Here is a 13006-nt window from a genome sequence, read left to right as displayed (position 1 = left end):
TCATAAAGGGCTGGATACTGTCCCATAAAATAATAATATAGAAAAAAAATCTGTACCATAAGAGAATTAAAGTCATGCTTCAGTGGAAAGGGAAGAGGGATGTTTTGTTAATAAATGCGTAGGAGGGACAAAGGTCCCAATTTGCATTGCTTGCGCACCAAAAATCCCCACGTCGCAGAAGGCTGTGGGCCAGCACTGCCTTTGCCCTTGCAGCTCGCTGACCCCAACCTCTGAGACTGAGCTTTTCCTCTTCCCTCTCACTCCCTGTGCCAACCCAGAGCACAGAAAACCAGGATTTGTGTCCCTGCTCTCGAGTAAGGCAGACCAGGTGGGATTCTTGTACGTTCATCACCTTGTCATCTCATTCTCCTGTTTTAAGCGCTCTGATTCTCCGTCCTCTTTTTGGCCTACTGTAACAAGAGCCTTTTTTTGGATTCCTCATGCTATGGAGAACAAGCAAGAATTGCTAAAATGCCTTTCTCAGGAAGCAACGTTGTTATTATGGTCAGATTCTTTGGGTCTAGGGAACAACATGGCCTGATTTACTTCTAAATTCGAAGCACAGGTACGTGATTTTTTTATTAAAAAAAAAAAAGCTTTCAACTGACAGCAAAACTAGCAAATTCTGGCTCTGATTATTTTGTTCTGATGGCATTTCTGGGGCAGCACACTTTGTTTTGTCTACGTAAGACTTTTCCCGAAACCCAAACGCGCCTATTTGTGTGCGCAGAGTAACATACATTATTAGTCGTTATGGCTCACAACGGAGCTCTAATATGGTAAACGACACATGAGAATGGTCTGTCGGGTTTTATGGTTATAACGGAAATGCGAAGGGTAAAGCAGAGATATACTTAGTGCATGTTTAATGCTAGGCGTGTTTAGTCAGTTTGTTTATTTAATATTAGTCCATTCATTTATATGGTGAAGTATTCTTGCCCCAGGTCATTGCTGAATCCCAGATATTTCCTATGAAAAGAGCACAGCTTGAAAAATTGTTTCAAGCACAGGAAAGGGTAGGAACCCAAAAGCAGCTGATATGGAGTGCGTAGTCATAACACAAATGCTAAGCATTAAAATCGTTGGTTGGACTGAGAGAAATGAATGTATTTTCCTGGAATGGGCTGGGCAGTACCATTTAGTTCTTAGTAAGATGCAAATGTACTTGTATCAGATCATCATTTGTGTTGGCACACCGTGATGCCTGTGGGTATATGACCCCCCCCAAATATTTGCATACTCAATAGCTATTTTCCTACAATACACTCTAATAATTATAGTACCCTATTACCTGCTATGTGTTAGTGTAAAATTAACAATCCATTATGCACAATAAGTTTTATAAAACATTTACAGATAGAGATCATGTTTAATTAAAATTAACTTGCCTACGAAAGCCAAATGCACTTATGATTCGCAATGACCTTTTATTACCTGCAGTCCCTTGTTTTGGCTGGATGATTGACAGCTTGCTGTTTGGCTACCATGTTGTATTTCAGCTGACAAGACTTTTCATTTTAACTCAATTTGCCTGCCTATCACAAGCTGGTGGCAGGCCAGGCTCAAGTCACCCAGCTTTGCCTCAGCAGCTTGCTCTATTTCTCATTAGTACGCATTTATTCAGTGGAAATTGGAAGACAAATGCTTGAAGGCATGTGAACTAAGTATAGCAAATTAGGGTTTAAAGACTGAATATTTATAAGTATATTGAAACAGTTTTTTAAAAAAATCTAGAATGAATTGGAAGCTGAGTGCTAGCTTTAGTATAAGAGAAACGAAGAGAGAAGTGGGAGGATTCTAAGAATAACAATACTATGAGAGAGATATCTCTCTTTTTCCCCCCTCTCTCTCTCTAGAAAATATGTAAAATCTCTCTGACAACACCTTATCAAACAACAGCCTGGCTTCTTTATGTAGCGCTCGCACAGTGAAGTTTAGCATCTCATGTGTGTAAGAAGGGGGGAAAAAAATGAGGGTCATGTTCATTTGCTGCTTGGTTATCCCTTGGTATGCTTTAAATTGCCTTGTTTGTTCGGCACAAGCACAGAAACAGATGTTGCTCTACCGTGCTGGATAATTTACTGTACCTCACGGTGCAGAATGGAAGGCCTCCCAAGCTACCCAGCTGGTCTGTCAGCAGCGATGGCTGGTGTCTGCTGAACTATGACAACTGCAAGTAAAGGCTGCAGTTTTATTGTGCAGTTGTCATTCCTCTCGATGTATAGCTCTGGCATTTGTGGAAAGCTGACTGTCTATTTTTTTAATGTGAGCCTGCAAAGCCATATAAGCTCCATTCTCCTTTGTTGATCATAATGTGACTCATTACTTTTGTCATCTAATGATTATCGGCATGATCGCTCAGAGCAAGAGCCAAGCTCGCCTTCCACACATAACTGGTACTGGAAGGTAAAACAGATTTGTCATTTACGATCTGACCGCTAAGCCACACTTTGTGCTCCATTATTGTGATTAACTTCTGCATAAGATATGCTGCCCAATTGTCATTTGGGATCCGGCAGCGGGCAGGGACTGCCGTGCTTTCTGGGAGGATGTCCGCCGATAGGATGTGACTGCATCGCTTGGGCGGTTAAATGTAAACCTGCTGTTTCGCAGCGGCGCTTTAATAATTATTTTTCTTTTGGTTTTTTCCCCTCCTTCCCCCTTCCTCATTCGATTTCTGGTGTCGCTACGTATGTCGCCACCGTTTCCAAATGGTGGACCGGCGCGGAGTTACCAGCTTCGTTTTCCGCAGGTTGAAGACAGTCTGGGAGCGGAGGCTGGACCCTTTCTTTGTACCGCGTAAAGTTTTGTTGCCAGAGCGCTGCCAGTTGAAATCTATCGTGTCAGGTGCCTTGTGGCTATCTGCAGTAGAGGCCATCTTCTGGAACCAGGGTTCTTTTCTGGCTTCGTCACCAACAAGCCGATTTGACTCTGCCTGATTATAGTAACGAAGGCAGTCCAAAAGAATATGCACAGACTCACTGTACGTCACATTGAATCACAGCGCTGGCCACACAAAGCTGACCGCAGCCTCATTTCTTTAGACAAATGCATGCTTAAGGAAAAACCTCCTGCAAGAAAGCATCCAGGGCCACTTTATTTGCTATGCATGCTGCACCAGATTTAATTTTTAGTGAAAGAACATTTGTTATTATTTTTTTTCAGAGGCATCTACACTGGGTAGCTACTCTCTCTAATAAACTAACCTTTTGGGTGCAGCAGTTACAGTGCCTTGGTGAACACTTAGAGAGGGCTTGTTTGATATCACAGAACATAAATGCAGACACAAATGGATTATTATGTGCAAATGAAACCCTATTTTAGGCTATTTTTCACACTGATGATTAGAAGGAATCAAGTCACATATAACAGCGCCCATACACGCTGGTGGAAAAATAGTCAGTTTTGATTACAAAGTGAGAGATGCAGCCTCAGACAGGAGCTACATGCTGATATACATGCTATCAGAATGATTTATGCAAATTATGCATATTATTCCCAAAGGAATTCCTCCTCAAACTGCCAGGATAAATTGCCGGAAATTAGCCATAAAATCTGTCGTGCTAGGAGCAAAAGGTGAAGGCCACTGGGAAAGCAAGGACATTCAGCTTCTGGAGCCTTCCAGGATGTGATGGTGGAGACAGAAATCTTGCTTTCCCTAAGCCTGAAATGTCTATGTTTTGTTTTCTCTTGGCCAATTAAAAGTGTCTTCCTCTCTTAAAATTATCAGGCAAATAATGAATTGCTTTCATTCACTTTGACCATAACAGACACTATCATTTGGCAGCATAGCACATTGAAAAGAAAATAAATAGATTTAAAAATCCTCAGAATGACTACAGAATTAACAAGTGAAATGATTGTTTCTAACATATAGTCCTGCCACTACATCCAACAGCTTTTGAAAGGCAAGCGAAATAGCTCTGTGGATGCTTTCGCTGGTATTTTCTTGTAACCTCTGAAATATATGTAAATGCGTAAAGCGTTCATGTCTTTTGATTGTGTTGTTTCCAACGTGATGCCTGAATAATGACTTTCCACCCAAAACTTGGTACTGCCTACAGCCGACAGGATTTCTCAGCACCATCAGTGAGAATCACATCGAGAGGTTCAGTGTCATGGCTCCCTGCCCCAGCCCTGCGGGGTTGTTTATTGCCTCCTCCTGGTCTCTGCTTTATGTTTGGTTTGTGGGGTTTTTTTCCTTTTTTTTCCTTTAGCCTGCCGTACTAAACCCGTCGAGATTCAGCAGCTGTAGCCATGTATAACTTCCAATCATCTCCCATATTTCTGACGCTTCCCCCCCCCCGCTTTTGTTTAATCGCAGAGAGTGCCTTAAACGAGAGTTTACGAATGTGCTCGTCCTCCATGAACATTCGCATCAGCCAGGAGGATTTTGTTCTCAAGCTTGAAGGGAATCAAGAAGTGAGTTTGAGGAAAGGAGACTGGATAGCCCTTTACCCGCAGATTTTGCACATGGACCCTGAGGTCTATGAAGATCCTAAGGTAAACATTCAGCTGGTGCTACTCTTCCTACTCCAGGCACATCGCAGCAGCCAAGCCTTTTGTGATCTGTGGGGTTTTTTTTTACTGCTGTTCCTTCTTGTGGAACAAATCTTCCTACTTTCAGATGTATTTTCTAGGGCCCTATAGGTCAAAGGATTCATGGCCTGAAGAGAGAAATATGGTGATGAGACTGACTGCGACTGCTTTCAAAGGAATTGACAATTGCACATTGACTACCATAAACTTTAGGCTAAATGTGGGTTTTGTTTGGCAGTGGATCATTTGATACCCAAGGAGGGCTGAATAATAGAAGGTGGTTTAAATAGCAAATAATGTGGACCATTTAGCTAAGTGCCCCCAAAGCATCATTGACTCTCTGAAGCCCTATAATAGCAGTGTCTTACTTGAGCCTTATGCTTTTTCACCTCCCTTCATAGGGATTCACCCCTTCTTGATCAATTAGTAGAGTGTTGTGAACTTGAGACTGTAAAGCTGTTGCTCTGCAGCAAAGCTCGGAGGGTAATTGTGTCATCTCCTTGTATTTTTCTCTGACGCTTGAGTTAATGAATATCAAAGACTCAAAATTAATCCACCCTGCCTCAGCCTTAATACGGCTTCAGAAGTTCACCACCTGCATGCAAATTGAATAGTCCTCATCTCGACTAGGTTGCTCCCCCGGATTGCTGTCCCCAGCCCAGGGTGCCATGGGGAAGAGCGAGGGTGCACGCTGAGGCTATTAAATGCCTCCTCTGCTTGAGAGGCAAGAGCTCGCACCTGATCCATTTCTCATTGCTGTTTTCCTAAGCAAATGCCTGTCTCCCAGCCATGCTGATTTCCATCCTTGGCATTTGAGCCAAAGAAGGGAACTGGATATTTTTACATGTTTATAGAAAACCCATGTTAGAGGCATTGCTCCCTGAGGCTCTCCCTTTTGGGAATTTAAGGATATGAGGTTGCAGAGGAAAGATGAGATTCAAGTGCCTTGTTGGTGCAGGACAGCGTCTCGCTGTGCAGGAACTCCACCAGCCTCTGTGAGAGGAGGTGTGGAGCATGTTGGAGTTAGCAGGAGTAAGGTATAGTCACTGGGATGAACACTGGAGCGATGAAAATGGAAATAACATCCAGGAGGGCTCTGCTGGCTGTCCTCACCCAGAAATGAAGACAAAGCCCGCTGAGAAAATTAGGGTTTTAAAAAATAATCCATATATTGGCAAATAGTTGATTAATATTTCTATCCTTAAAAAGTAACAACTAACAAATAAGCTTTTTCTCATTTTATTCTTAACACTTTATTTTGGAGAACATTATTGATTTGTCAAAAGTCCATCTGTTTGTTTAGGTCCTAGACCAAAAGCATCAGTGTGGAAACTGATCCCCTCCCTTATCCAATAATTGCCGGAATATATTACCATATTTCCATTGCTTGAATATATCTGCTTAGTATCAGCTCTGCTCAGCTTTCACAGTACAGCTTTAGTTCATATTTTTTATCTTTTTGATAGTGAATGAGCAATCCACACATTGCAGTACATTGATTTCAGCACATGGGCCCTCTCGAAAAGTGGGGAAATCACTGTTCTGTTTGGTTCTTAAAATATGCAGTGTGCTTTCAACAATAACTACTGAGGATCAGATAGAGATGGAGAATGAATTTTTTGAAAGGTGCAGTCTTGAGCTTGTCATGTATTTAGGGAAAACTTTCCTGGGAAAACAGGCAGCTTGACGAGATAATTTTGTAGCAATGCTTTTCTCCTGGATACATAAATTTAAGTTCAAGCTATCTTCTGCTTTGGCACCATATTGTATAAGTGTAAGCATATATTGTTGACCTCTTTCTCCACTCATCAAAGCCTAAATAAATGAGTCAGTTTTCTATAAAGTGGGTAAGTGAACCCCTAAATCCTAACTCAGCTAGTTATAGAGCTTAGTAAATGAACTGCGCAAATCCCATAGAGTAAAACATCAGGAAACCCTGCAGGAAACCCTACATGGTGGCTTCCCAAACAAAGCTAAATATGAGATGTGACAGAGAGAGACTTATATCAGTCACAGGAGATTGCTCAATTTTCATAATAGTCTTAGCAGGCTGTCCACACAGACCTTCATTGCCTGTTCTTGCTCAGTGTCTTCACCTTTTCTTTGCCATCAACCACCCTGTGTCTTCCAAGGAGGCCTTGTGTATGGCTGAAAGTTCATTTATTGTCAAAAATTAGTCTTTATTTAGCCAGTGAACTAGCTTTTAAGGAAACACTATCCAACCCAAGGGGCTTCAGCTGCAGAAGCCTGAGTTTGATGTCACTGTCATTGGCTCCATTCCTGTCTCACACTTGTTTTCTGCTTTCCCAATTCCTTAGACACCAATTTATTTTTTGTTAAAAGCAATTACAACTCTCAGATGGCTCTTAAGATTACAAAGAAAGCATAAGGTTTGACCCAGTATGTCTATGTGTTTGATACCACAGTTCTTAATTGCTCCAGACGCCAGGAGTGCACCTTGTGGAAATGTTCCAACAAACTGAAGAGCTCTGGGTTGGGTTGGGTTGTTTTTTTAAGCTATTGCAGTTCATATTTAGCAGTGCTTTTTTAGACCAGCAGGATTTACATTTCAGGAAGGGAATCTTTTTTAAGGAAGAAGTGGTATTCTGGGCTTTTATTTGTTAGTGTGCTTCTTCAAATGAAGCAATAACTTACCGGGAAAAAAAAATGGCATGCTTCCTTTTGGCTGGGGTGTTCAAAGAGACTGAAAAGAATTACTTGTCAGTGGAAACACACATATAATCACCTTTATCTTTGTGGAAAATCCAGGCAACTGCCCTTTAGAGAAACAAGCTCCTGTTCTTCAACACCCAGTTACATCCCTTCCAGTGCACCTTGTACTTGTTCCCTTTCTCATAGACCACCTCCCCTGCCACTGTTTTTTCTCGACAGCAAGACCTGCAGTGCATGGTTTTCAGAGCCTTTAATCTAATGTGTAGATCAGTATCAGTGTATTTTTCATTGTGGTGTGGTTTTTTTAATCAGTTGAGGTTGGTTTCTGTCTGACTGACTTGTTCCCAGCCAGCTCCAAATGGCTGCTGCTATAGCAGATGTATGCAAAGCAGGACAAATGCTAATGAGTGACCATAAGCAAGAAGTGTCTGTCATTTTTATTCAAAGCATGCAGGAGGATTTTGTAAGTGGTTAATTTGCCGTTGACTGAGTGAGGATGCCAGATCTCCTTCATTCAAAAACATGAATTATCTCTAAACAGGGATCCTGCCACTGGAAAATAGTCAGAAAGATGTTCAATTTAGGGAACGTAGGTTACAAGCGCAACCTCAAGCCTTACTTGAAAGCACCCTCTTTATAATGGTCAGTCATTGGCAGTTGTCCTGCTTTGGACATAGCTTCCGGAGCAAAACATTTGAAGGTCAGATGTGGCAAATTAAGCAGCAATCCTCTCCAACTGAAGGGAAAATTGACTGCAAAGCATTGGGTCTGGTTTTCGAATAATCTGCACCACTGGGTGCAAAAGAAGGATGGATTTTGCTCTAGCTTGCAAGAGCAAGATCAGTGCAATGCATTAATTTATTCATAGGCATTTGCAGAATTTGGCAGATTATCCTTATTCATGATGTATGTACCACACTGAGCGCGTATGATGCTTTACAAGAAAATTGTCCTTCCACTAAGGTTCATTGTCCCTGCTACAAAGCGGTCAAAAGCTAATTACAATCAATATAGGCCAGACACTCAGTGGATGAGACATGGAAGTTGAAGGAGCTTGATGTAAAAGGACTAAGCTAAGTAAGTGGATTTAAGGAGTGTTCTTTGCAGGGAAGATAATGTGAGTTAATGAGACTTGAGGGAACCAACTAAAAGGAGAAGCTGTCAGCTCCTTGTCTTCCTCTTTATCTTATTTTCTGGGTTTCAGAAGCGTTACCGTTGTGCAAACAAAGCAACTCATGTAACTGCCTTGTTAGATATCATGCTCTCTCTCTCTTTCTCTTTTATTTTCAGGAGTATAAGTTCGATCGATACATAGAGAATGGCAAGAAGAAAACCACGTTTTACAAGGCAGGAAGAAAACTGAAGTATTTCCTAATGCCCTTTGGCTCTGGGATCAGCATGTGTCCAGGGAGGTTCCTCGCTATGAATGAGATGAAGATGTTTCTTTTCTTACTATTGGCTCATTTTGATGTAGAACTAGCAGAAAACAAAGCTGTCAGACTTGATAACAGTCGTATGGGCCTTGGTATCCTCCTGCCAGATGTCGATATCGCCTTTCGTTACAAGCTAAGGTCCTTAAGAAAGTGAGCGGCTGCCTATATGCCTTCTACTAATCTCCGTGTTTGCTCTGTTTCATCATTTAGCTTTGTATTTTTGGAAACATTTGCTTTTCCCTCTCTGCTTTTACCTCCTTCCTATTTGTTTCTAAGGAGAAAAGCCCTTGGGCCGGAGGTAGATATCAGATGCAGGGACGTGCAACCTCAATTTGTCCTGCCTGAGTTGTGAGTAGTGAGGTGAGATGACAAGAGTTTGGCCAAGCAAATAGCCCAATGTCCCTACAAGACAGACCCCCATTCTCTTGGCCATGAGTTGAGTAGGATTTACAGGGAGGGTGACATCAAGCTGAATCCAGGCCATTTATATGGGGGCTCAGCAGCCCTCTGTCACAGGGATTCCCCCTTGTTAGATCGAGAGGTCACATACACCCTCCATCTGGAGGCATGTCTGCATCTGCTTGTAGAAGCATAATAGCAAGAAAGGGGGAACTTAGTTCCAGGGGGTGAAAGACTTTTCCATGATTATTATTCTAACTTTATTTACTCTGTTCCCTTCATGGTCTTGAGTGTCTTAGCCCTTATTTGGAAGATGTGATGGAAGCTGTGTGGGGTGGTGGGGAATGATTTGCAATAATGTCTTACTGGCAACACATTTCTGACTTCAGTTTTATGTACTGAGGGTGAATGCTTTGATTTTCTTCTTTTTTTTTTTTTTGGTGCAATGCGAAGAAATTAAAATCTGCGATTTTTTTCCTGCAGTCATTTAAAGTCAGAAGAGAGGTTCTGTTGATTTTAAGAGGCTCTGGATCAAGCCTAAATTATCTATTTTGGCTTTTGAGCCAAAAAAGTATATTCTTCAGGGAGAAAATATATGAGCCTGTTTGAAATGATTCTATCATCTCAAAAATTACCTTCTGTTTGTCTCACTGTTTTCCTAGTAACACATCAGTGTGTTTATTTTGACCATTTTTTGTGTTTGTGTGTTTCTCCAAAAAGGCAAAAGAAGAAGAGGGCTTCAAGGGCAAGTGGGGTATCTAAAACTAATTTTTAGTAGTGTTTTACTGTGCCTAAGTTATGCATAGGCAGAATAGTGTGACTTGTATTTGGAAACAGACTTGTCCATCCACAAATTGGGAAATAGGCTCTTCCCTGGGGCCAAAATTTGAGCAAGTGAAAATCCTAGGCAGCCACAGAAGTGATCTTTATACTGGCTGCCCAACCTGCTTCACTGGGTGACCAGCTCTTGTTTCAAAAATTAATTTCCTAGTGCGCAGGATCTGAGATTTTTAGACCCTGTCCCTCTTCCCAGCCACCACTTCAGAGGCTGATGAGGATTGTTGTGGCTGTCCAGTCTCAATTTGCCAAGATGATAATTGTGATGGGACAGTAGCCATGTCTATGGGCCTTGCCTTGTGTTCCCAAAAAACATATCTAGGATGTGCCAGCGTAAGTCTTTTAAGATCAGAAATTTTACTAATCTCTAAAGCACTTGATGTCCTATGGATGGAAATTGCTACATACATACTGAGGTTTAGAATTATTTATTGTTCTTTGTGTAGAAGCCTGTTTAGTTATTCATGTAAAGCACATACCCTAAATAAGCATTAGCATCAGTAGAAAGGCTTTCAGAGATTGGCACAGCCACATTCCAAATCCTCTGAGAAGAAAATTGTGGTTTTGTGAGATATATTGGATAAACATTTTCTCTTCATATATAATATCAATAATGTCTACAGTGTTGGAGTACGCTTACATTAAATGGCCTTTGCAGTTGATTAAATGCTTTAACTTCGCTTCAACATTTAATCAACAGCAAAAGCTGATTATTGCTTTGTGCCACAGAATAAAATTTGTCTTTATGGAGAGATTCTTGTATTCAAGTTACTGCTGTAGTTACTCTGTAGGAGCTATTCGGTACTCACCCATAGCTCACAATCCAGTTTGGACATTAGAGCCTGGTTTACTGAGAGAGGAAACATTGATATCATTACATTGTTGACTGTATTCGATTATTGCTTAAATGTAAGCTGTAAAATGTCTCATGCCACAGTTATGATAAATCTTTCTTTGGCATCCAACTTTGAAACAAACCTGAAGCAACTGCAAAAATAACAGTAGGTATTTGTTTTAAACAGAAGACTTTTTTTTTATAATTGTATTCTATTTTTAGGATTTGGAATTAGAATACCACAGGCTGCTGCATAATTTGGTAAGACATAATAGGACTGTGCCAAAAGTACATGCAAATCATTAGTAATTTCAGATTAATTGCTGATCAGTTTGTATAGAATCACAGAATCATAGAATCGTTTAGGTTTGAAAAGACCTTTAAGATCATCAAGTCCAACCATTAACCTAGCACCACCAAGCCCACCACTAAACCATGTCCCTAAGCACCACATCTACACGTCTTTTCAATACCTCCAGGGATGGTGACTCAACCACTTCCCTGAGCAGCCTCTTCCAATGCTTGACAACACTTTCGGGGAAGAAATTTTGCCTAATATCCAATCTAAACCTCTCCTGGTGCAACTTGAGGCCATCTCCTCTTGTCCTATGGCTTGTTACTTGGGAGAAGAGACTGACACCCACCTCGCTACAACCTCCTTTCAGGTAGTTGTAGAGAGCGATAAGGTCTCCCCTCAACCTCCTTTTCCCCAGGCTAAACAACCCCAGTTCTCTCAGCCGCTCCTCATAGCACTTGTGCTCTAGACCCTTCACCAGCTTCGTTGCCATTTTCTGGACACACTCCAGCACCTCAATGTCTCTCTTGTAGTGAGGGGCCCAAAACTGAACACAGTATTCGAGGTGTGGCCTCACCAGTGCTGAGTACAAGGGGACAATCACTTCCCTAATCCTGGTGGCCACACTATTCCTGATACAAGCCAGAATGCTATTGGCCTCCTTGGCCACCTGGGCACACTGCTGGCTCATATTCAGGCGGCTGTCAACCAACACCCCCAGGTCCTTTTCTGCCTGGCAGCTTTCCAGCCACTCTTCCCCAAGCCTGTAGCGTTGCATGGGGTTGCTGTGGCCCAAGTGCAGGACCTGGCACTTAGCCTTGTTGAACCCCATACAATTGGCCCCAGCCCATCGATGCAGCCTGTCCAGGTCCCTCTGCAGAGCCTTCCTACCCTCAAGCAGATCAACACTCCCACCCAACTTGGTGTCATCTGCAAACTTACTGAGGGTGCACTCAATCCCCTCTTCCAGATCATTGATAAAGATATTAAACAGAACTGACCCCAACACAGAGCCCTGGGGAACACCGCTTGTGACCGGCCACCAACTGGATTTAACTCTGTTCACCACAACTCTCTGGGCTCAGCCATCCAGCCATTTTTTTACCCAGCGAAGAGTACACCCGTCCAAGCCATGAGCAGCCAGTTTCTCCAGGAGAATGCTGTGGGAACGGGTGTCAAAGGCTTTACTGAAGTCTAGGTAGACAACATCCACAGCTGTTCCCTTGTCCACTAAGCAGGTCACCTTGTCATAGAAGGAGATCAGGTTGGTCAAGCAGGACCTGCCTTTCATAAACCCATGCTGACTGGGCCTGATCACCTCGTTGTCCTGTACATGCCACGTGATGGCACTCAGGATGATCTGCTCCATAACCTTCCCCGGCACCGAGGTCAGGCTGACAGGCCTGTAGTTCCCCAGGTCCTCCTTCCAGCCCTTCTTGTAGATGGGCGTCCCATTTGCTAACCTCCAGTCAACTGGGACCTCCCCGGTTAGCCAGGACTGCTGGTAAATGATGGAAAGGGGCTTGGTGAGCACTTCCACCAGCTCCCTCAGTACCCTTGGGTGGGTCCCATCCAGCCCCATAGACGTGTGTGTCTAAGTGGTGTAGCAGGTTGCTAACCATTTCCCCTTGGATTATGGGGCCTTCATTCTGCTCCCCATCCCTGTCTTCCAGCTCAGGGGGCTGGGTACCCAGAGAACAACTGGTCTGACTATTAAAGACTGAAACAAAGAAGGCATTAGGTACCTCAGCCTTTTCCTCATCCTTTGTCACTATGTTTCCCCCCGCATCCAATAAAGGATGGAGATTCTCCTTAGCCCTCCTTTTGTTGCTAATGTATTTATAGAAACATTTGTTATTGTCTTTTATGGCAGTAGCCAGATTAAGTTCTAGTTGGGCTTTGGCCCCTCTAATTTTCTCCCTGCATAACCTCATAACATCCTTGTAGTCCTCCTGAGTTGTTTGCTCCTTCTTCCAAAGGTCATAAACTCTCCCT

The 13006-nt window shown here is 42.6% G+C and overlaps 1 protein-coding gene across 1 annotated transcript in view; it reads left to right on the top strand.

The window, feature by feature from the left end:
* The window catches only part of CYP7B1 (cytochrome P450 family 7 subfamily B member 1), a 181427-nt gene that overhangs the window by 116397 nt on the left and 52024 nt on the right, over window positions 1-13006 (top strand). Inside the window, exons 5-6 of the mRNA XM_075494728.1 lie at window positions 4325-4503; window positions 8503-11443. Coding sequence (XP_075350843.1) covers window positions 4325-4503; window positions 8503-8799 — 476 coding nt within the window. The 3' untranslated portion in view covers window positions 8800-11443. The remainder of the gene's footprint in view (window positions 1-4324; window positions 4504-8502; window positions 11444-13006) is intronic.

This window comes from Mycteria americana, chromosome 2, assembly GCF_035582795.1.
Source record: "Mycteria americana isolate JAX WOST 10 ecotype Jacksonville Zoo and Gardens chromosome 2, USCA_MyAme_1.0, whole genome shotgun sequence".
NCBI classification, from domain to species: domain Eukaryota; kingdom Metazoa; phylum Chordata; class Aves; order Ciconiiformes; family Ciconiidae; genus Mycteria; species Mycteria americana.
This window is presented reverse-complemented; position numbering and strand designations above follow the sequence as displayed.